Consider the following 21,948-nt stretch of genomic DNA (forward strand, 5'->3'; position numbering starts at 1 on the left):
CAAAGCTAAGTTTCTTAATATATTTGTACAACACAAATTCTTAAAGAAATTTCAAATTATAGTTCTCATTGCGCCATTTTTCAGAAGAAACTTGCTTGTAAGCGTTGGCCAAATAGCGAAACGTATCCTTATCTTGCAATCTAAGTATTTTGGCGCCATTTTTAAATTTTCAAGACCAACAAAAATTTCAAATTTAGCAAAAGCTCTTGTAACAAAAACACTTAACAGGAGTACTAAAACGTATGTTTAAAACACCAAATTAGAAATTAAAATGAATCAAGAGTAAAATAACAAAAAAAAATTTTTTTTAAATTAACAAAATCTATCGGAACCTATCGACCCTTGCCAGAGCTGCAAACTGATTACCAGGTGCTTTCTGTTCAGCCCTGGTCGGACCATGGAGTTGCTGTTGCTGGCAACCTCCGATCGAATCAATTGAATTTAAAAGTTAGTTTAAAAATTCTTGTCGGATCGATCGGTCGTTACCGGGTTCCGCGGCGCGTTCTATCAATCCCCTTTACGTGCTGTTTTCTAGACTCCTTCCCTACTAATCCCCGCACTTCCAACCCGCTGGCTACGCAACGACACCTGCAGCAGCCATTCCTGCAGCAACCTAACCTGAGCCCAGGCGGTTGTGCAATCGAGGGTATATATAATCCACCTGAATAATGATCCGAAGCCGAGTCGGGATGATGTTTGCGCCAGCTTTAATCCTCGCCACCTGCCTGCTGATCCCTGTCCAAGGAACGCTACTGGAGTGGGGTAAGTGCACACCGCGCCTTCCAGTGGGTGGAAAAGAACAGTTAGGAGCAGATACTGCTCCTCTGGCAACCCTGGTGGCTAACCTTCATTTTTCCCGTTATATGGACAATTGGAAATCAATTCGACATAAACAATGCAGCCAGTGGTCTTATGTAATCGCTTGACATAAGTCGTAGCATATTTCACACGCGAGTGTATGTACATATGTATGTATGTGCTTGCTATCAGCTGACTATCGGAGCTGCCCCGCTCCAAAACGTTCTTTTTATCTGCTTTATCAGTGGCAGAGGCGCGCTTTGGTATCAATGCACACGTCGCTGATTGCTGATAACTAGTAGCTACATATATTCTAATACCTGATAATCATTATTATTAGGCGTTTCACTGTTGTTGCGCTTTCCCTTTGGAAAGGTTATTGCGCGCTCTCTCTCTCTTTCTCTCTGTCACACTCTCTTTTCACTCAACGTGGCCGGCAAACCAACTGTTAAATACTGTTTAAAGTCTTTAGTTTCAACTCCCCAAACTGGAAAAACCACTGACCATTGGGTGAAGGTGAAAATTTGAATTTAAAATTGGTTGTGGCTCCATAAAAAGGGAAATTGTCTGGTTATAAACCTTTATCTCCTGTGGAATGGTGGTTCATAAGCGCGGAGTTGCAGAGTATTCGACATTTGCCACCACTTTGGCCGCCATGTTGCTGATTTACTTTGTCACGTATGCCACAAAATCGCCGGCTTGCCGGTTTGTTTAGATTCGGTGATTGTTGCTGCGATTTCTAAAATTTCCTGCGTTTCTTCGGTTTCTTGGGTTTCCTCTTTCCGAAGTCGTGGAAACCCAAAGTGCTTAAAAGCACTTTTCTGAATAAAATTACACCGACTGACGGCTGTTGTTGAATATCTGAATCGTAATCCGAGGCGAAAGATCCATTTAATTCCCTTCTAATCGGGCAAGCACCAGATTGCTTGTGCAAATAAACCCAGAAACATATTGAATGAGCACGGCGTAGCCACCTGGAAACTCGATCTGGGTATAATGAGGTACTATTCATTAGAGATCCACTTCTAGATCGTTCCACGTGCGACTTGAGAACATTCCCGAGGCATTCCATTAACACTTGATCGCTTCATTATTAGATAACGATAATGGTGGAAATCGCCGATGTGACGCGTGTGAAAATCCATATCATACTGCTATTTCTAGAGATACTGCTTATTTCATGAGTTATATTCAGCAAGCCATAAGAAATATTGACCCTTGCTCAATTCGGCATTTTAATTGTCTGCTTATAAATTTCAATCGCTTCAGTTGCAGTCAAGTAATGGCCTTAAATCCAAAAATTGTAGATCCTTTAGTTTAATATTGTTGGGGCTTGTCAAAATTGATCATCGGTTCGAATAAAACATCTTATTATTGTACAATCACTTTAACTTCAAAAAGTTTTTGCTTTATTTTCATAACACCAGCACGTATTTTGCCAAGATTATCACTTTGTCTTAAATGCACTTTATTTTTAATGCTTCTTAAACAATTTTTTGCTTTATAAGCAAATAACTTTAAATTAGCTTTGCTTTCGTAGTATTTAAGTTTTTAAAGTTCAAGAAAAACGTAAAACCTTTTTATAATTACTTCTCTGGTGCAGCTTTTTAGCTTTTAAGCAATAAATTCAATTCACAAAACAAAAAATTATATGCCATACTACTTACCTCATAGTTTTTGAACATCAGTGGGTTCTAAATGGTGTTTTGAGTTTGAAATTAGTTTGGGTTTTTAGTAACCTAACGATTTCTTACTATTTTACATCAAGAACAATATTATGCTTCAAGATTTCATTCCAAAGAAAAAGTTATGTTATATTACATAAAATTATATTTTATTATGTTGTTAACTTCCAAAAAAAATAGAGCAAAACAAGCATGATTTACTTTAAGTATAGAAAGTTAAATGGAGGTCATAACATATTTGGTTTAGATAGGATAAATGGATTAGTTTCTGTAGGACTCTCTGGCAGTTCTCAACCAATAACTCAATTCCCACCAAAGCTCCACCAATGAACTCGGGCATTACGTTGGTATTATTGTAGATTGCCAATTTAGCATTTTCTGCATCGATAAAAACGTTGACCTCAAACCAGAAGCGTGGAGGTCGACTGAAAGGTTCGTTCGCAACTGCGTTTTGAGTGGTAAATGCGGCTTAACTTCGTTAGGCTTTGTTTTTTGCAGCTCATTTTTACAACCATCGATAATTGGCCAGCGTTAAGATACATATGCATGAATCATGAATCATGAATAACCAATAGCTATAGTCTACCAATATAACCACTAAATAGAGGCATTATTATCTCAATCAAAACTCTGAAAACTAGGATTTTCGAAAACTCGAACAAGATTGGGGGGCAGTACACATTAGAAAATAGCCATGTTAACTTGTAGTTAAACAAGTTTGTCAAATATCTACGTATCTGTCTTCGTTTTTTGCACTTTGTTATGGTCTTTTGGTCTTTTCCACAGCGACAGTGACCTAGAAAGGTGTTTTTTGCCCACAAGCTAGGGCCAATGACCAGGTCGCGAGTGATGGATAATCGATCTGATCGATTGGTAATGGGGTTGTTGTATGAGGAACTGTGAAAGTGAAGCCTTGATACATTTCAATCGGATGCGGAACTGCTGCCCATTTTGGTTTCTGTTCCGCCAGCTGCGATTTTCCCATTTCCGTGAGAGGAGAGTGGAAAAAGCGTGCGAGGATTGTTTGTCTGTTTAACTTTATTTGTTTGCATGCCAGCAGGTGTTGTATTTACCCACCTGCCTGGCTAATTAAATAAATGACACGCCCCCAGAACGTTGGCAACAGGTTCTTTGATCTCGTTTGGGGACTTAAATGCAAGTGAATCCAGATTTCAGTACGGAATCATCGCCATTTGTCGCTTATCAAATCTTGTCACCAATTTTTTTTTTTTTTTTGTACACTTAACTTGAGCCCGCCATGTTTTTGTGTACAAGTTTCAAGGTGGCTATTGATTAGGGAATTGATATAATACATATAGTATTATAATATGGCCCTATCAAACCTGTGTCACAGGTGTTTCTGTTGTAAGAATATAACTTATAAATTCAAATCTTTCAGAGAGAATCAATTAATTATTATAATTTAAAGTAGTTGCCTGTTAAAGTTGTTAATTATAAGGTTTGAATACTTTGTTAATGATGTGGCATAATTAAACACCTTTCTAAACAACTTCATTAAATATTAAAAAATTTTATAGTTATTAAAAATAAACATTTTTTAAAAGCGTTTTAATTAAACCTTTTAATCATTGGTATCAGAAATATGTAAAAAAGTTACCACAATTTAAAGTATATCCTTATTATAGTCCATCAAGTAAATAAATCAATAAAAGCTCTATCTAAACAAAAATCAGATACCATAAATAGCCTTGAATAACATTATAGAAAACCCTCAACTGATTAAAATTGATTTTCTAGGTCACAAAGATTGACATTACGTATTAAGGGATTTCCCTGGGGCTTTCACTGGTTGACGTCTTCAGATCCTCGTCGCCTGTTGACTTATTTACAATGCCTTATCAGTATAGACCTTTAGACACAGACACACATTAATTTTTGATGATTTGAAACTATTGATTTTTCCGAGGCAGGCGGCGCCGCATTAAATAATCAATTAATAATAATAAAACGCAGTTTGAGCAAAATTCAATTCGAGTCGCAATTTCCACAAATGGAGGAGCTTGATTGGAATTCGTGACTTTTTTTGGCAAGTTTAATGATGGTGGTTGAGGGGGCTCGACAAGTTAGAGGCATTTGCCATTGATTGAGCTCAATTTCCGCAAATAAAACATGGGCTCTCTGGCGAATTCTATGTGATGTGATCGGTCACGTTTCCCAATTCTATAAGCCTTTTACATAGAAACTATTTTTGATTTAAAGAAAAGTTATTTTTACATTCATATCGAATTCTAGATAGGATTATTGTTCCAATGTGAATATCCTATAATCATTTTTGAATCCAATTACATAAAACTTCCTTAAAGGTAAATGAATCACTTCACTTATTATGAATTCACTATGTTTATCATATACATAGCTGTCATGTCAATGATCGGTCGATAAATAAGTCCGGGTGGAAAAAACTAGTTTGATTTTTTTTATTGAGCCTTCTAAACATTTGATAAACAAAAATTTAGCTGGAACCAAAAAACTGTGGTCATAAAAAAAAAAACCGGTCTTCATTGATATAGTTCGAAAAGATTTTACAAGTTAGTTTAGGTTTTAACTCTGTACTATTTATCTTTGCTCCTAATATTTTTTTCTTATGTTCCCTTATTAATTTTATCTAATTTAAATATTTTTTCTTTAACTTACAGACTTTGCCGTCACACTGAGGACAAAGATCCAGTTCATGGACAGTTCGTGGCAGACGATAGCCACCGCTGCCCACGAGTTTGACGAGCTGTCTGCCTTAACTTTTGACGAGTCCGAGGAGCTGATCTACTTTAATGACCTGAAGCACCAGAATGGCAGCATATTCTCCCTGAAAAGAGACTTCCTCGCTGCCTCCCACGTTGCGGAGCAGACGATTGCACGCACTGGGAATGAATCTGTGGCCGGATTGGCCTACGATCCGCTGACCATGAACCTCTTCTGGTCGGACACCCAGCAAAGGAAGATCTTCTTTGCGCCCATCCACGGATCGGCGCCACCAAAGGTCCTGGTAGATCTAAGCGCGGAGGGTGGACGACCGGATGGCGTGGCCGTAGATGTGTGCCGCCGGAAGCTGTACTGGACCAACTCGAACATCACGCATCCCACCGTGGAACGCATTAATCTGGATGGCAGCAATCGAACCGTGATCATCAATACCGCCATCGACATGCCAAGGGGTATTGTGGTGGACCAGCTGTCGGATCGTCTCTTTTGGATCGACGACCTCAAGGGTGTGTTCTTTGCGGTGGAAAGCTCCAAATTGGACGGCACGGATCGCCAGGTTGTGCTGAAGGACAAGCACCACGAACCCCTTAATCTGGCAGTGACCAACAATGCCATTTACTGGACAGATCGGACCACAAGGGCGGTTTGGAGTCACCCAAAAGTGCCGGTGATCAAGGTCACCACTACTTCCAAGCCGGAGGAGCAGGAGGACTCCACAGATCCCACGGACTTTAAGCCCGAAAGTGATCCGGAGCCGGCGGCGGAGGATTGCCCACTGGTGCGCGTAGCTAACCTAAGCGAGGAGGCCCGAGGAATCGTGGCGCGAACAGGTTTCTACCAGAGACTCCAGAAGGACCACCACTGCGCCAGCATAGTGCGCAAGGTGAAGGAACGATTGGATGAGCAGAGCAGGAAGATGGTAATTCGCAACCTGGTGGACCAGAAGATCAAAATACTGGAAGACGAGCGCTGCATGAATGGAGGCGAATACAAGGCGAAAACGGATCTGTGCATCTGTCCCACTGGTTTCAAGGGATCCCGTTGCGAGGTTCGCGAGTGCCACAACTACTGTGTCCACGGCACCTGCCAGATGTCCGAATTCGCGTACCCCAAGTGCTACTGCCAGCCGGAATTCACGGGCGAGCGCTGTGAGATCAGCAAGTGCTCCGGACTGTGCCTTAACGGCGGTCATTGTCGTGTGTCCAAGGACGAGAAGGAACCGCCCAGCTGTGAGTGCCCAGCTAAGTTTGGAGGAGCCCGCTGCGAGCAGAACTCCACGGAGATCTGTGCCCTCTTCTGCCGTCTGCTGAAGCACGAACCTAATACCTATGTGCCTTTTGGTTGCCATGACATGTAAGTCTGTCTGCGTTTTACTGAATCCCCAATGGACTTTAAACAATTAAACTTTTTCAACTGCAGCTGCGAGGAACTGGCCCAGACCAACAGCACCATCTTTGCCATCCCTCAGTACACGCACTTGGAGGTGTGCCTCACGCCCAAGGTGTGGACCAGCAGTGTGATCATCATCTTGGTCGTGGGCATCGTGTCTAGCCTACTACTGACCGCTGTAATTGTCCACGGAATTCGTCGCTTGTACAAACCGAAGAGACCTCGCATCAGGAAGACGTTTGTGGTGCGCAAGCAGGCTAGGACCAACTCCGCCGGAGACACGCCACTAACCAACCGGCCACTAGCCACCGAGCAGTGCGAGATCACGATAGAGAACTGCTGCAACATGAACATTTGCGAAACGGTAAGACTCCCTCAACAACTGATGTGTTAAATGGAGTATCCAACTTATTTCTCTCACTTTTTCAGCCCTGCTTCGATCCCAAGCTGGTGGAGCAGTCGCTGTCGAAGTCCGGCTGCAAGGAGGACAAAAAGATACTCATCCACAACATGGAGGATGATCTGTACTAGGGCGCGGGAGGCGGAGATCGACCTGCCTGCCCCCTGCAAACCAAACCTTGTGATAGTCGTCGTCGTCGAGTGCGGATTGGTATTCGAGCTTGAAAAGCTGCTGCCCGCCCGGCCCTCGACCCCGTTAGCCGCCAAGGTGCTCACCCAGGCAACCAGCAACAACTAGAAACCAACAGCCACCAGCACTATGCAACAAGCAACATGCAGCACCTGCAACACCTGCAGCAACAGCAACTTAAAAACTGATGGAGCCTGGGCACTTAAAACTCGCCAAACCAAACCAAACCATTTACTTAAGCCGAAGCAACATGTGTACTTAGAAGATCCTGGGAACGTGCTTCGGTCTCGTTAATTTATTCGTAGGATCATTTTCATCCCAGGACTAGGATTTATAATAGCTCAAAGCTCCATTTAATTTTTACAAATTTTGGATTTTTTTGAATTTTTATTTGGTTTTTATTTTGAATTCGTCATGTTGAAATGAAAGCAAGTCGCGCGACTGACAATTAGCTTTAAAAAAGGAATACGCACGGATACCAACAGCCTGTAGATCGTAAGCGGACACATAGACCATTGTGATTACTTACCTAAGCTGTTGTATCTTACCCATTCAACTGAGTCATGTTCAAGTTCCTGCTCCCCTTTGTTATGAAAAAGTGAAACTAAAAATACAAATAAATACCCCCTCCCACTAATCTTTGCTAAATCTTGCCTGATCGGGTGATCCCTTCCCTTAACTCCCCTCCTTCCCATCGTGCACTAGTTAAGAAAAGTCAAAAAAAATAACCCAAAAAAAAAAACTCCCAGAAAGATCGAGAGTTGTACATATTAATGCATAGTTTAATTTTAGTCGTAGTCCTTAAGAAAAGGGTTGAATAAAGAAAAACTACATGCAGTTGTAAATTAAAATTGTTTCTTACAGGAATTTCACCAGTTCCTCGTTAGACACGTACACTCACGAACGTCACTTTCTTAAAAACAAAAATTTAGATCGACACAGCTCTGACTTGGGATTCCTTTTTGCAGATCATTTGTTTCACTAATGAATTCCAATTACTTTTTTGAAATTCGTAATTTTTTGGCGAACAATGTTTTGACGAGCTACAGCGGTTCAGATCAGCTGTTATCGGAAGGTGGATTTGCTCGATGGAAATGGGAGTTTCATATTTCTTTAAAATTCCAGCCGTTTCCAACGGATGGACTGTGTGGAAAGACGGCATAAACGGTATTCCCAGTCACAGTTAACATTACGAGTCAGTGTTGCCAGATGTTCGTATTCACTCGATAGTCGCAACCAACAATCGATGTTTAAGAAAATCGAGAAACATCGAACTGAAGTGTCACCACTATTTCGTATCCATCTTGACAAATTTTCGCAAAAGAAACGAAAGTTAACAAATAACAGCGTTGCGGATAACAAATCGCCAATATAATACCTGGAAAACAACAAAAATGGTTAGTATTACACAAAATTGATGCAGTTGCACCGCAGAACAGAGTTTTCGACTTGTTTCCGACATCGCGTGTTTTCAATAGTCTGTGAAATTTGCGCATTTTTCGGTGCCTCAACAGTGGCGTTGCATTGAGCGTTTCTTAGGGGTGCAGTGGTTGCAGTGCGTAAAGGGGGTAAAGGGCGGGAGCAGCGGAGCACCCCGTGACCTTGCCTCCGTTTGGGACTCCGACGTCACAGTTCCGGACCCCTGCAGAGTGTGTATCTAGTTGAATAAACACCATGCGCTCGCACCTCCGATTTTGTCTATATGGATGTACAGCCCTTCGGTGCTACAAACAAAATTTACCTGAGGAAGGCAGTGTGCAGCACCCTTGTATCTCAAACTATAACATATGGTGTGGTACCTTCTTATCATTTTCAATTTATTGAATATGGTTTTAGTGTTTAAAAATTATCCCTGCTTTCAATAATACCTAACATGAACAATGATCACAACATTTTAATTATTTTTTAATCAAAAGCGAAACAAATAGAAAATTCAGATTAATTGTGGTTATTGCTATAAAACCGGCTAAGTGCTAAGTCTGCAAAGCTATAAATATTTCTGTACAGAACTAAAAAACAAATAAAATTTTTTACTTATTTATTTTTCGTTTTACTGATTGCAAAATGAATTTTTGAAAAGAATAAAATTGAAATTATATTCACACTATTATCAAAAATGTGTTCCTTGTTTTATATCAGCCAGCAAAAATTATAAAAGCCGTTAACCCCTTTTAACCTCTTATTTCTTTTACAGGGCAGCAACGATAGAGCATCAAGATCTCCGCGTTCGGATGATCAGCGCGAAATCAGCGACATGCCGGCCACCAAAAGATCGCGCTCCGACTCGGGTGAGTTTCCCAGCTGTCCGTCTATAAATAACTATGTATGATGGAATGATAACCGTGGCGATCGGCAGCACATCGCCCCCAAAAAAATGTTGTGTATGTCTGAGAATGAGCTTGGCACGTAGGTTAATCAACAAATCAATCATCGGAATCGGAATCCACGAGGAGCCGGCCAGGCCAAATTGTATTGTATTTTTTGGTTGTCCAAGCATAAAACATAAGCACATCTTATATTTTCTCTCCTACTTTTGTACTTGTACTCTACTCTACTCCGTTGCATCTAAGGGCAGCACTGACGCCACTAAATAATCGGTTTTTCTTTTTGTTCTGCTTAAGTAATTGCAGACTTCATAAACGCACGATGAACTCTAACTCAAACTGTGAGGTGTGAGGTGAGGTGAGAGTCAAACAAATCGATTTGAGAGTCAGTCTATCGCCAAAGTCGTAAAAGGCGCGATCCCCAGTCGATAATGCAAACCAATCCAAACATATACATACATATGATATGCTAAATAACGAAATCGAAAGCGAAAGCAAAGCGCAATGAAATGCGTGTGCTGCTCATGCTGCGTATGCGTATTGTGTTGTTAAATCTAGGGCATCAGTGAGTCCCGAAAACGAACCGAAACGAGTCGACGACGAATCGCCAGAACTAATCCAAAATGCATATATAACTATTATCTCTCTCTTTCTCTTTCTTCTATATCTCTCTATTTTTAGTTCTCGTAAGCGTTTTTCTACCTTTTAAGTTTGTTCCGCCTAAGACTAAGTTTTATCGAGATCGAGATCGAAATCGAGGTCGGGTATTCGAGATCGAGAGAGAGATGACCAATTAGATAACTCCACTACTACTCTACTACTACCAATCTACTACTACTACTACTACTACTACCAATCAGCCACAAAAAACAGCCCAACCAACCAGAACATCGACATTAATCCGCTTCTAACCACCTCGCCACCACGTCGTCGTGTGCCGCCAGCCGGGAACTGATCCGGGTTACGGGTCCTCCTGATCCTGTTTGTGATTCTGGCTACGGTCCTGTCCTGGTTGCATTTACATTAAGTACCAATGATTTTGTGTTTTGTCTTAGCTCAGATTTAGACCTACAGTCCGTCCTGTGCCATCCGTGTTGTGATAAATGGGGGGTACTAAAAACTCACTTAGTCCTAGTCCGTTGTCAATCGCTCGATCACCCGATCACTATCCGCAACTAGAAATAATTAACTTTTGACCCACTGTGGTTGAGCTCTCTTCGAGCTTAGTGTCGTGACAAATAAAGCATTAACCAAAAGGGTAGACAACAGCTTTATATATGTAGATAGGTAGGGCGGTGGAGAACTTAACCAACTTAAACATATTGTTGCTCTTATTATCGTTTCAGCGTCTTGTTTTCTTTTTTTTATTTTTCTCTTTTTATCACTGAGCAATGTATAATGTGTGTGACCCTTCTTCAAGTCAGTTACCACGCCCCCAACTCATGGAAATCGAATACGAATACGAATACGAAAACCGCACCTAAGGTTGCTTATAATTTCTAATTTTTATAAACTACTCGCCAGAGCTGAGCACACACGAGGAGATCGGCAAATCCCCAAAGGCCCCCAGCCCGCGTTTCTTTTTTTGGAGGGGATTCCCCGGATATCCTGCTGTGTGTGCACAGTTCGCAAGGTCGCCCACAATCGGATGTGTGTCGGCGGATGAATTTTGATTTGATACGCATTTACACACATAACTCGACACATTATCTCCTATTTATATATATAATAATATATATAATATTCACACTTGCATCACATACACTACGTATATCAATCAATTGCCTATCGATAAGCGAACAAATATGTTTTATTTGACGGGAGCTTTCTCTTTTTATTCTTGCATTTTCCAGCCTTGACAAATAAATGACAAAAACTCAAGCCCCTCTGCATAAACGATAGACTCACATATGTAGACTCTCATCCAACGCAAAAGCAAAACGAAAAGCGAAAACATTAACCTTAAGTATTATCCAATAATCATAATAATCGCAACAATACTATCGATTGCCCATCGATAGACGCGATCGTGTGCCATCGGCGGCAGCCTCTATATGATTAACAATTTGTTTTCTTATTTTTTCTTTTTTGTCTTCATCTTTCTTGCAGGCAGCAGGCAGTTTTTGTCTTTATTTAAGCGGTTTCAAACGCTTCAAACTCTTGACCAATTTGTCCCACTTTTGCCTTCGGAAATGACAGAACAAACCAAACCAAAAAAAAAAAGAAAGAAAGAAAATCAAACAAGTCAAATGAAAAAAGTCGAATCCCAAAACAAATTGCATAGCTGATGATCAACTGAACTGAACTCCTCCCTCCCCACTATGAGATGCACTAATCCCTCTTCCCAATTCTAGGCAAGTCCACGGATTCGAAAATTCCCTACCTTTCGCAGCCCCTGTACGACCTCAAGCAGACGGGCGATGTCAAATTCGGTCCGGGCACTCGGTCGGCCCTCCTCGGTCTCCTGGGCGGCGCCCTGCCCAAGCTCTCCTCGGAGCAGCACGACCTGGTCAGCAAGGCCAAGAAGTACGCCATGGAGCAGAGCATCAAGATGGTGCTCATGAAGCAGACTCTGGCCCACCAGCAGCAGCAGCTCGCCACTCAGCGCACCCAGGTTCAGAGACAACAGGCACTGGCCCTTATGTGCAGGTGAGTTCAGTGAGGTTTCAGGGGAAAAGATTATCCTGATTTCTGCACAGAGAAAAAAAAACATGTAAAATGTAATTGCCATTAAAATAGTAGTTTATCTATCATATGTTTAGGTACACAGCAAAATAGTATCGAGTTGTTACAATTTTAATCGTACTTTTTTTCAACGATTTCTCCTTTTAGTTTATTTATTTAAAAATTCGATTATAATAAAAAAAATTTGTCCAAATAGTAAGGTAACAATTTTCCGATGTTCATTTTACATATGTTTTTGTTCCTGTGTATGAAGATTATGATGCAAACTCTTTGAAAGTCTGGCGAAGATTGGTTCCCACGTCTGTAGCTCCGCGTTACTGGAGGCAGTCGCAGAGGATCCAATCACTGTGCGCTCTTAGCTGATAAGATCTGACTCCAAATCCAAAATATTCATTTATTTACTTTTATATTATAAATATTATATATATTATAAACTAATGACCATGACCCTTTTAGAGTCTACGTGGGCAGCATTTCGTTTGAGCTTAAAGAGGACACCATCCGCGTGGCTTTCACACCCTTTGGTCCCATCAAATCGATCAACATGTCCTGGGATCCCATCACGCAGAAGCACAAGGGATTCGCCTTTGTGGAGTACGAGATACCCGAGGGCGCCCAGTTGGCGCTGGAACAGATGAACGGAGCGTTGATGGGCGGTAGAAACATTAAGGTGGGCCGACCCAGCAATATGCCACAAGCGCAGCAGGTTATTGACGAGGTGCAGGAGGAGGCGAAGAGCTTCAACCGCATCTACGTGGCTTCCATTCATCCCGATCTGTCCGAGGAGGACATCAAGAGCGTCTTCGAGGCCTTCGGACCGATTCTCTACTGCAAGCTGGCCCAGGGCACCTCCCTGCACACGCACAAGGGCTACGGCTTCATCGAGTATGCCAATAAACAGGCCATGGATGAGGCTATAGCCAGCATGAATCTCTTCGATCTGGGTGGACAACTGCTGAGGTGAGTGTGTTGTATTTAAGCTGAATAAATCAAAAGATTTAACCAACATACTTCTTACAGAGTGGGTCGTTCTATAACGCCACCTAATGCCCTGGCCTGTCCCACAACAAACTCCACGATGCCCACGGCTGCGGCAGTGGCTGCAGCGGCGGCAACGGCCAAGATCCAGGCTCTGGATGCGGTGGCCAGCAATGCCGTTTTGGGCTTGTCGCAAAACACACCCGTCATGGCAGCCGGAGCGGTTGTGACCAAAGTGGGCGCCATGCCGGTGGTTTCGGCGGCCACATCAGCGGCTGCTCTACATCCTGCCCTGGCTCAAGCGGCTCCTGCTCTTCTTCCGCCCGGAATATTCCAGGCACCCACTCCCGTGGCCCCCAGTTTGCTGGGTGTTCCGGCTGGCCTGCAGCCCTTGCAGGCAGTGGTTCCCACTCTTCCGCCGCCCGCCCTGCTGGCCACGCCCACTCTGCCCATGACTGTCGGCGGCGGAGTTGGCGGTGTGGGCATAGTGCCCACGGCGGTGGCCACTTTGACTGGTGTGGAGGCCAGCAATGGGGCAGCAGCTGCTGCCGCACTGTCGGCAGCTGCGAATAATGCCGCTGTGACGGCAGCAAGTCTTTCGGAGAACATCAAGAAGGCGCACGAGAAGCAGCAGGAGGAGCTGCAGAAGAAGCTGATGGACGAGGGCGATGTGCAGACGCTGCAGCAGCAGGAGAACATGTCCATCAAGGGTCAGAGTGCCCGGCAGCTGGTAATGCAGCGGCTTATGCGGCCGGTGGACTCACGGGTGATCATCCTGCGCAATATGGTTGGACCCGAGGATGTGGACGAAACGCTGCAGGAGGAGATCCAGGAGGAGTGCAGTAAATTCGGCACCGTCAGCCGGGTAATCATCTTCAACGAGAAGCAAACGGAGAACGAGGACGATGACGAGGCGGAGATCATTGTTAAGATCTTTGTGGAGTTTTCGGCAGGAGCGGAGGCGATGCGCGGAAAAGAAGCACTCGACGGACGATTCTTTGGCGGCCGGAGAGTAGTGGCCGAGCTCTACGATCAGGGTATTTTCGATCAGGGAGATCTTTCCGGTTAGAATGCAAAAGGAGGAGATCTGAGCCAAGAATCCTCCGTCCCCGCGAACTTTGTTCTGTCATTTTTTACGTAGCACCTAAAACGAGAACGATGCAAGTTTATTTATTAACGCCAGTCGTGGAAGCGATCCACCATTGTTGAGCGGCGCGGCAGCCAGATTACAATTATGATTATGATGATGATGAGATGATTCTGCAACGCAGTGATTTAGATTTAAAGAGAGATTCCCGTAGCGAGGATAGCGATTTTCAGTGTTTTTGTATTATTGCTTGCCCTCGAAACACAGAAAACCACAACTGGAAACCCCAAACAAGCACACAATGGCAAACTAACAATGTGTACATTTTACATTTGATTCATTTCAGCGCTTAACTTACAAAATAAATAATAGTTTCCCATTAAAATTTGTATTGTTTTAAACATGTTTAAAAGAAATATTAATGTTATTTCTTTAACTGGGTTCAAACTTATGAGTGGTTTATATTTTAACAATAAAAAGCGCTAGTCCTTTAAGGACTGTCAATTTAAACTTGGCGCCCTGTTAGCCGACTTGCAACACTTTCTTTTTGGAAAATATGACTTGATTTTAATGTTTTTTAAAGTTAAGTTTAAAATTATCTTAAGTTCTATATATAATTGACGTCTTTTTAATAATTTCATTAAATAGTTTAATTAGGTGGAAAAATATTTCCTGAATATTCAAAGAAAAGTAATCGAATATTCAGGGAAAACATCGATAGGCCAAATTTCTCAACACATCGATAGTTTTGAGTAAACATCGATTTTAGTTCCAGCTCTAACAAGAAGAAAGAAAGAAATCAAAATAATGAAGTGATTTCCATACGAAAAACGCGAAATTGCAGAAAAACGAATAGGATACGCTGGCGCTCGAGAGCCGCGGCTAACGGGAAAACGCTGCGCAATCGCGGAAAAACAGCTCGCTATTCGGAAAACTCGCTGGCAAAAGCAAAAACAAAGACAGTGGAGCGCAGTGGCAAAGCCAAAAGCAAGGAAGGCAAAAAGCAAAGACAAACGCAAAGCCAAAAGCAGCGAGCGATTTTTGGAGGCTGCTTGGGGCGACATTAAAAAATAAAAGGTACAGAAAGCGTGGAGATCAACGGATTGGAATTGGAGTGGATTATGGTTAAAAATATCCAGACAGCTGTTCGCATTTTGTTTGTAGCACCTCGGAGTTTCAAATGCTATTCAGGTTATTCCGTTAGTAGCCTAAATAAGCCAGACAGACTGACGCTTTTTAATTGTGTTTTTGGTGCTTTTTTTCAATAACTACGCACCTACACACACACAGGGAGACAGTTTGTTTGTTGGAATTTTTTTTTATATTGGTTATATATATATATATAATTATATATATATATATATATATATCAGTGGCATGGGATATACATATGTATGTGATCCGAACAACTTGAGTTTGCCTTTTGGCCATGTACACACAATTCACACTCAGGTTTGTTTTGGTTTAGTAATCCTTTTATCCCTATCTCACCTGGCTAATCGGAAGCCCCTATGTTTGTTGTTGCTTATGTAATTCAATAGCCATCAGAACCCACAAGAATTACGTCCCAAAAACAGATTAAACAAAAGGCACGTGCCGCGCCGTTGGAAAGTCTGGCCAAGATTGGCCAGTCATCAAAGGGAACTCAAATTTCAATTGTTTGCAGCCAATTTGACTTGAGGGTCAAGTCCCTTCCCTTACCAAAATGATATCAACAAAAATATGAATGAATTCGACTTTCTGTTGCAAACAAACAAACAATTAGTTCAGCTGTAATCCACTTTTTATTACAAACAATTTAAAATTCGTTTAATTAATACCAATTCTGGCTTATATTTATATTTAAAATGAGCCTTACTCGATAGCCTTTATAGTTTAAAAATGTGTGACAAGGTTTATTTTGTCCCAATTTTTGATTTCAAGCAAGAGCAAAAAAAATTCTTTATGGAGACTAATTAAAATATCGATTTTAGCAACAGGCTTCAAATACATTTTTTCTCATCGTTTAATTAAGGTTGCTTTTCATAACACAGCCTCAAATAATCTGTCGATTTGCTTTTAATTGAACAGTTAAATAAGGGATTTATATTTACAAAAATTCTATGCTAAAGATTTATAGGGAAAGAATTTAGTATCCTTATATATTACATTTTTCTATTATTAAAATGCATACATTCACATTTTTGGTTTGTAATATAGTTTTTGATAGGAAACCAGTTTTTAATTAAATTTAATTATCAACCGCTTAACATTATTTTTATAATAATCATGATATGATGACATCATTTTAATGCAAATAAATAGTCAGAAAGGTGTTAAAAATTTTATTTATGGGGAAAGGTTTTAATGAATGACCTCAAATGAAAACAGGCCAACTAATATAAGTTGGATCAAAAACACTTTGGATTTCCTAGTATAATATGACAGAAAAAACGTTTTTTTTTTAAGAATTGGAATATCATTAGTTTTTATTTCAGGCGATGATGAAATGCTAAACGACAACCCCAAAAACACTTCGTAAAGCTGATCAATCCTCCAATGAATCACAGTTCTATTATCTAATTTTGCTACAGACAACAGAGGCACCATTGAGGCACCACTGGCGGAGCAGAGAAACAGCGGCCCCAAGATGAGCTGCAAAGTGCGGCTGATGGAGGACGGCTCGCTGGACGAGGAGCCGCTTACCCTCAAGGAGATCGCCTACCAGAAGCTGTGCAACAATCTGGACATAATCAGCAGCCACCGTCCCGATGGCCAGCGCAGCCTCAATCCGGGCATCGTGCTGCCCAACGAGATCTGCGACGGCTTCCTGGAGAACTATCAGCGTTTCAATCGCCCACTGGACGACAGCGTCATCCGGCTCTTTGAGGACACCCAGCGCACTTCGCTCAAGATCGTGAATCTGCGCAACAGCACACTGAGCAGCATAGGTGAGCTTCGCCCTTCTCAGGAGTACATATCCAATTCAGTACTAAAAAACTTTGTTAAATAGTATTTGGGATGTTTTATACTAGTGTATTCTTCATCTGAATTTGATTGGAAGTCTTTATTTATGTCATGTCCATCCAATAGATTTTCAAACAAATTTAATGTACTCACAATGTTAAAGATATGTTTATTTAAAAGCATTTATAATCTATGAATTGTGCTCAGGAGAAGCTCTACTCTATTGATATATTTTTTAATCAGACATTTTTCACAATATCCAACATAAGGGCTTACTTTTAATCGTAAGCCAAACAAATTATACTATCTTAAATCTCATTATTATCAAGGACTAAAAACTCGCATAATAAATTTGGAATACATTTACGAAATCATTAAATTATCAGGAACTACATTTTTAATTTGATAAATTTATATCAACTAAACCATTCGAGTAAATTGTTTATATCTTATATAATAACTGAAACTGCCAAGTTTTAGTGTCACATCTTATACACACATATTATAAATCGATTTGCAATTTTTAGGTTTGGAGACCCTGTTGCGACACAAGCTTTTTGCACTGTCCATGTGGTATTGCGACATGATAACCGTGGGATCTCACCACCTGCTGGCCCACTACGGCGACAGTCTGCGTTCCCTGGAGCTGGGAATCAGCTCCCATCTGTTGCAGTACGCGGAGCCCAACGAGAAGGAGCCGGTGGACTTTCAACTGACCTGTCCCCACCTGCGGCGACTAGTGCTCAATGGTGTGGTGATGCACCATCGACTGCAGTTCGCCCACCTGCACGATTTGGGTCACTTGGATCTGACGTCCTGCGTTCTGGCCAACTTCAGTCTGGAGGCGTTGGGATCGCTGCCCAATCTGCACACGCTTATTCTGTTCAATGTGTGGCCCATCGCGAATCAGCTGCATGCGATTTGCTGTCTGAGGCGACTGTGCACATTGGACATATCCATTTCCAGTTCCGGGAGTGGCCATGGCAAGTACGATCTGCCCGATCAAACGCTGGAGATGCTAATGGACAACCTGCGGCATCTCACACATTTGGATATCTCGGGCACGAATTTGGCGGGCAACGGGGTGGCCACCAAGGAGTCGACGAGTTCCAGTGCCACACAGCTCAGCACCAAAATGGAGCAGCAATTTGCCCTCACCGACATCCCCGGTTTGGCATCGCGAACTCAGCGACCGCTGCAGTTCCTTGGACTTTACCATACGGATCACTGGGCCTGTAAAAGACACGATATTCCAGCTCTAGAGGTGGCCGGCGATGCCAATGAGCAGCAGATCCTCACCGCAGCTCGGTATTATCACGACAGACCGGTGCTTTTGACAAGGGTGAGCAGTCTTGCTATTGGCTTATGCCCACTTGTGTTTTTAATTCATTATTCTTTATAGGTTCTCAACGATCTGTACCATCTCTTCCGCTTCGAGAACTGCAAGGACATACACACAGCACTGGATGTTGTGCTCTCCGCCATGGATCGGCATCTCAAGTTCAAGCACATGCAAATCTCTGGCAGGTGGGTCTAGCATTCTAATTTAAGACATTCCTTTTTTATTCAAGATTTTCTGTGTTTTAGTGCCACTCTGTTTTACATAGTCAAGGGCAGAGATCGCTCCAAGTTTGGAACACTGCTGCGCAATCACATCATTCGCACCCTGCTTAATGGCATGGAGATGCATCTCACAGACGACACCATGCTCCGAAATGGTTACCTCACACTCACCCAGTTTCACATGCCCTTCGATGTGGTAAGCTTGGGCTGACATGAATGATTTATTGAGTCTCGCTAAATGTGTGACTTTGCAGCTCTTCGAGTACGAGCGTCTCATCAAGATCTTGCTGCACGGCGTTTCCAAGACGGAACAAGAGGGATTTGTCCAGCGCATAGCCATCTATTTGCTAAACACACTCGCTTGCCAGGTGGATGGAAGACAAAAGCTCTTCCTGGGGGAGTTGGGCGTCGTTAGTGTAGGTCTCCATAATGCGAAATCAATCGAGGATGTTACATTGATTAATTCCCTACATTATAGACCATGCTGACTCTGATCAAGGATCGCCTAACACGCTCCGTCTTCGACGATGTGATGGAGGTGGCCTGGTCCACTATGTGGAATGTAACCGATGAGACTGCTATTAATTGTAAGAGATTCCTCGATGGTCGCGGCATGGAGTATTTCCTCAAGTGTTTACATGTAAGTTAAAATGGAGTTAACTATTGACTATATAACTAAATCAAGATGGATGTCAAAATGTTGAACACTATAAACTGTCTATACTATATATTTATTGATAAATTAGTGGGACCAAGGCAAGACCTGCTATAAGGAAGCTCAAATATGTAAATTCCTTGGTTTCAAGAACAAATAGGTCGACTTTTTGTATTCAAACCTGTTAAGCAATGCGATTTTTTCCATAACAGACCTTCCCGGATCGCGATGAGCTGCTGCGAAACATGATGGGCCTGCTGGGCAACGTGGCTGAGGTGAAGTGGCTGCGGCCCAAGCTGATGACCCAGGAGTTCATTGAGGTGTTCGCCCGCCTGCTGGACTCCCTGAGCGATGGCATCGAGGTGGGTGGTGCTGGTGGCAGTTTGTTGGCGAGAGTGCGGGAGAGAGAGATGGGCAGTGCTAACCATGCTAACCTGCGCTTCCAGGTCAGCTACAATGCGGCTGGAGTGCTGGCGCACATTGCCTCCGATGGAGCCGAAGCCTGGACCATTAAGACGCCCAGCCGTGAGCACGTGTTGGAGCGCATGGTGGCCGCCATTCAGCGGTGGAACATCAAGAGCGAGCGGAACATCAACTACCGCAGCTTTGAGCCGATCCTGAGTCTGGTGCGCTGCTATGAGACGCCCCAGTGTCAACACTGGGCAGTTTGGGCCCTGGCAAATCTGACGCAGGTTGGTGTATATATTGTCCGTCTTCTCAATCGTACCAACTAAACTGCTCTCTGATCCTTAACACAGGTTTATCCCGAGAAATATTGCCAGCTGGTGGAGCAGGAAAACGGCATCCAGATCCTGAACGAGCTGATCGAGCACGAAAGTCCCTACTGCGAGATCAAGCGCATTGCCCGTATGGTCATAGAGCAATGTGACAACGGATCGGATCGCATGGTCGAGGGCTAAGCGGATGGATGTGTAGGATATAGTCTAGGCTTAAGCATTCGAGTTTGTTGTAATGTTTTTTTCTGCTTCCTCTGTTCCCCGTTTTAAGGCAAGTGCTAGTGTTATATATTGTTCAGGAGACTTTCTTTCTTGACTTTTATGTTTGTTGCGAGAGCAACAGATAAGTGCAAGTTTAAGCTACGCGATAAATAAGCAACTAAAAAACCTAAAGAGGAAAAAACAAACAAAAATATTCGATAATTACATAATTACTAGATTATATATGTATATGATGTATCACATGTTGTAAGCCAGCGATCTTATGAGGCCGTCATAAGTGTAAATATTGTTAAAACCGGAAAGAGGAGGATACTGATAGTAGAAGGAAGGCAGTTGGAGATTAAATAAATCCTTAAGAATTGAATTCCCCTGGATCAATAGTTCTTTCTCTAGATATGTAGATGAATGTAATGAATTTAACTGCGCGATCTGTTCCTAGATTTGTGTTCATTTACCGATGGCCGCTACCACTTTTCTTATGCTTTCGCATCATTCACCTTAACCGCTCCAAGTTCTGGAGGATCGTTCTATATATAATCTAGCTATATAATCTAGACCCCTAGACTAGACCTTAAGCGACTGTAAATAATTGCAAGTAAACGATTTTAAAGTTCTGCACTTGCATTAATAATATTTATAACATTGTATGTTATCCATTAGTTACCTTACTTTACGTATATATATAATTTGATTCGTAAGCGTCATCACGCCTGTGTCTTATACTTTTTTTTCATACCCAATATCACCCAAAAGTCTCCGGGGAAACTCTCCCCAGATTCCTTTAGTTTCAATTTATAGACTTGCAGTTGGACTTTTCTTTGGATTATTAGATTGTGTTATTACCAAATTCGACTTTTTTGAAGTTTGATTGCGGGTTAATTTTAAAGGGAACTGTAAGTAATGTTTGAGCTCTTTCTATTATAGTCTTATCTTAAACCGACCTCAGGGATCAGAAAACTTTTAAAGATTTCCAAACGATATTTTAAAAGAGGATTTTTAAAGCTTACTCTTACTTAATTTAAATTGAAATTTTTTTTGGGTTTAAATTTATGTAAGGGGGTCTTTATATACTCATTTTCGATCGCCTTGTTTAAAATTTGATAACCAGAAAACTTCAAATGTCTTCGGAATGAAGATTTTTATAAAGATTGAGAACGTAATGAAATATAGATAAAAATTCCTACGATCAATTATTGCCAACGAGCCCGTTTAGAGTTAAACCCTTTTGCCAGCGTAGTTCTAACATTATTTAGATGAAAAAAAGTTAAACAAAAAATATGATTTTTTAAACTGTTACATAGTACGACTGTATTTAAAGAATTATAAAAATTGGAAAGTTCCACTGTAATTATTAAAGCATCACCTTGAAATCGAAACTTTGCAGCAGAGTGTAGCAAGGAGAGCTTCTTCCTTCTTCATATGTATGTGGGTATGTGTAAATTTCAATAAAGCTGCATCGCTGTAAACGTTTGTGGGTGTGAGTGTCTAGCTCTGGAATTGCGTCATTTCCCCCTTGGCGGGGTGGGCGCAGCGGGAAGACGGAAATGCCAACGGGTTGGAAATGCTTTC

General features: G+C 42.0%; 3 protein-coding genes across 8 annotated transcripts; all 3 read left to right on the forward strand.

Annotated features, from left to right (window-relative positions):
• The first annotated feature begins 384 nt into the window (after positions 1–384).
• On the forward strand, positions 385–8,027 carry LOC108145882 (protein cueball). The gene is made up of 4 exons (XM_017271528.2): positions 385–762; positions 5,141–6,557; positions 6,624–6,957; positions 7,023–8,027. The coding sequence occupies exons 1-4, from the start codon at positions 669–671 to the stop codon at positions 7,122–7,124; spliced, it is 1,947 nt and encodes a 648-aa protein (XP_017127017.1). The 5' UTR covers positions 385–668; the 3' UTR covers positions 7,125–8,027.
• Positions 8,028–8,451: 424 nt separating this feature from the next.
• Positions 8,452–14,641, forward strand: LOC108146240 (poly(U)-binding-splicing factor half pint). Of its 4 annotated transcripts, none has more exons than XM_017272169.1 (5): positions 8,452–8,579; positions 9,377–9,470; positions 11,861–12,155; positions 12,648–13,151; positions 13,212–14,641. In XM_017272169.1, exons 1-5 carry the CDS (start codon positions 8,577–8,579, stop codon positions 14,236–14,238), a joined length of 1,923 nt encoding a protein of 640 aa, XP_017127658.1. In that variant the 5' UTR covers positions 8,452–8,576; the 3' UTR covers positions 14,239–14,641. The 4 variants fall into 4 exon arrangements, with proteins under 4 accessions (XP_017127658.1, XP_041563951.1, XP_041563952.1 ...); XM_041708017.1 differs by lacking the exon at positions 8,452–8,579 and adding an exon at positions 9,813–10,991 and having other exon boundaries at positions 9,376–9,470; positions 11,360–12,155; XM_041708018.1 differs by lacking the exon at positions 8,452–8,579 and adding an exon at positions 10,853–10,991 and having other exon boundaries at positions 11,360–12,155.
• Positions 14,642–15,021: 380 nt separating this feature from the next.
• Positions 15,022–21,083, forward strand: LOC108146180 (protein zer-1 homolog). Of its 3 annotated transcripts, XM_017272088.1 has the most exons (10): positions 15,022–15,333; positions 16,830–17,186; positions 17,730–18,544; positions 18,605–18,729; positions 18,790–18,961; positions 19,020–19,181; positions 19,244–19,405; positions 19,633–19,782; positions 19,867–20,112; positions 20,179–21,083. In XM_017272088.1, the coding sequence occupies exons 2-10, from the start codon at positions 16,886–16,888 to the stop codon at positions 20,338–20,340; spliced, it is 2,295 nt and encodes a 764-aa protein (XP_017127577.1). In that variant the 5' UTR covers positions 15,022–15,333; positions 16,830–16,885; the 3' UTR covers positions 20,341–21,083. The 3 variants fall into 3 exon arrangements, with proteins under 3 accessions (XP_017127577.1, XP_017127576.1, XP_017127575.1); XM_017272087.1 differs by having other exon boundaries at positions 16,806–17,186; positions 19,633–20,112; XM_017272086.1 differs by having other exon boundaries at positions 19,633–20,112.
• Positions 21,084–21,948: the final 865 nt, after the last annotated feature.

Source organism: Drosophila elegans, unplaced genomic scaffold (assembly GCF_018152505.1).
Source record: "Drosophila elegans isolate 14027-0461.03 unplaced genomic scaffold, ASM1815250v1 contig_208, whole genome shotgun sequence".
NCBI lineage: Eukaryota > Metazoa > Arthropoda > Insecta > Diptera > Drosophilidae > Drosophila > Drosophila elegans.

Coding starts and splice junctions, on each gene's coding strand:
- LOC108145882 (XM_017271528.2), top strand. CDS start 669: ATGATCCGAAGCCGAGTCGGGATGATGTTTGCGCCAGCTTTAATCCTC. Junction 763..5,140: donor AGGAACGCTACTGGAGTGGG/GTAAGTGCACAC, acceptor TTTAACTTACAG/ACTTTGCCGTCACACTGAGG. Junction 6,558..6,623: donor CCTTTTGGTTGCCATGACAT/GTAAGTCTGTCT, acceptor TTTCAACTGCAG/CTGCGAGGAACTGGCCCAGA.
- LOC108146240 (XM_017272169.1), top strand. Junction 12,156..12,647: donor GCACTGGCCCTTATGTGCAG/GTGAGTTCAGTG, acceptor TGACCCTTTTAG/AGTCTACGTGGGCAGCATTT. Junction 13,152..13,211: donor CTGGGTGGACAACTGCTGAG/GTGAGTGTGTTG, acceptor TACTTCTTACAG/AGTGGGTCGTTCTATAACGC.
- LOC108146180 (XM_017272087.1), top strand. CDS start 16,886: ATGAGCTGCAAAGTGCGGCTGATGGAGGACGGCTCGCTGGACGAGGAG. Junction 17,187..17,729: donor CAGCACACTGAGCAGCATAG/GTGAGCTTCGCC, acceptor TGCAATTTTTAG/GTTTGGAGACCCTGTTGCGA. Junction 18,962..19,019: donor TTCACATGCCCTTCGATGTG/GTAAGCTTGGGC, acceptor GTGACTTTGCAG/CTCTTCGAGTACGAGCGTCT.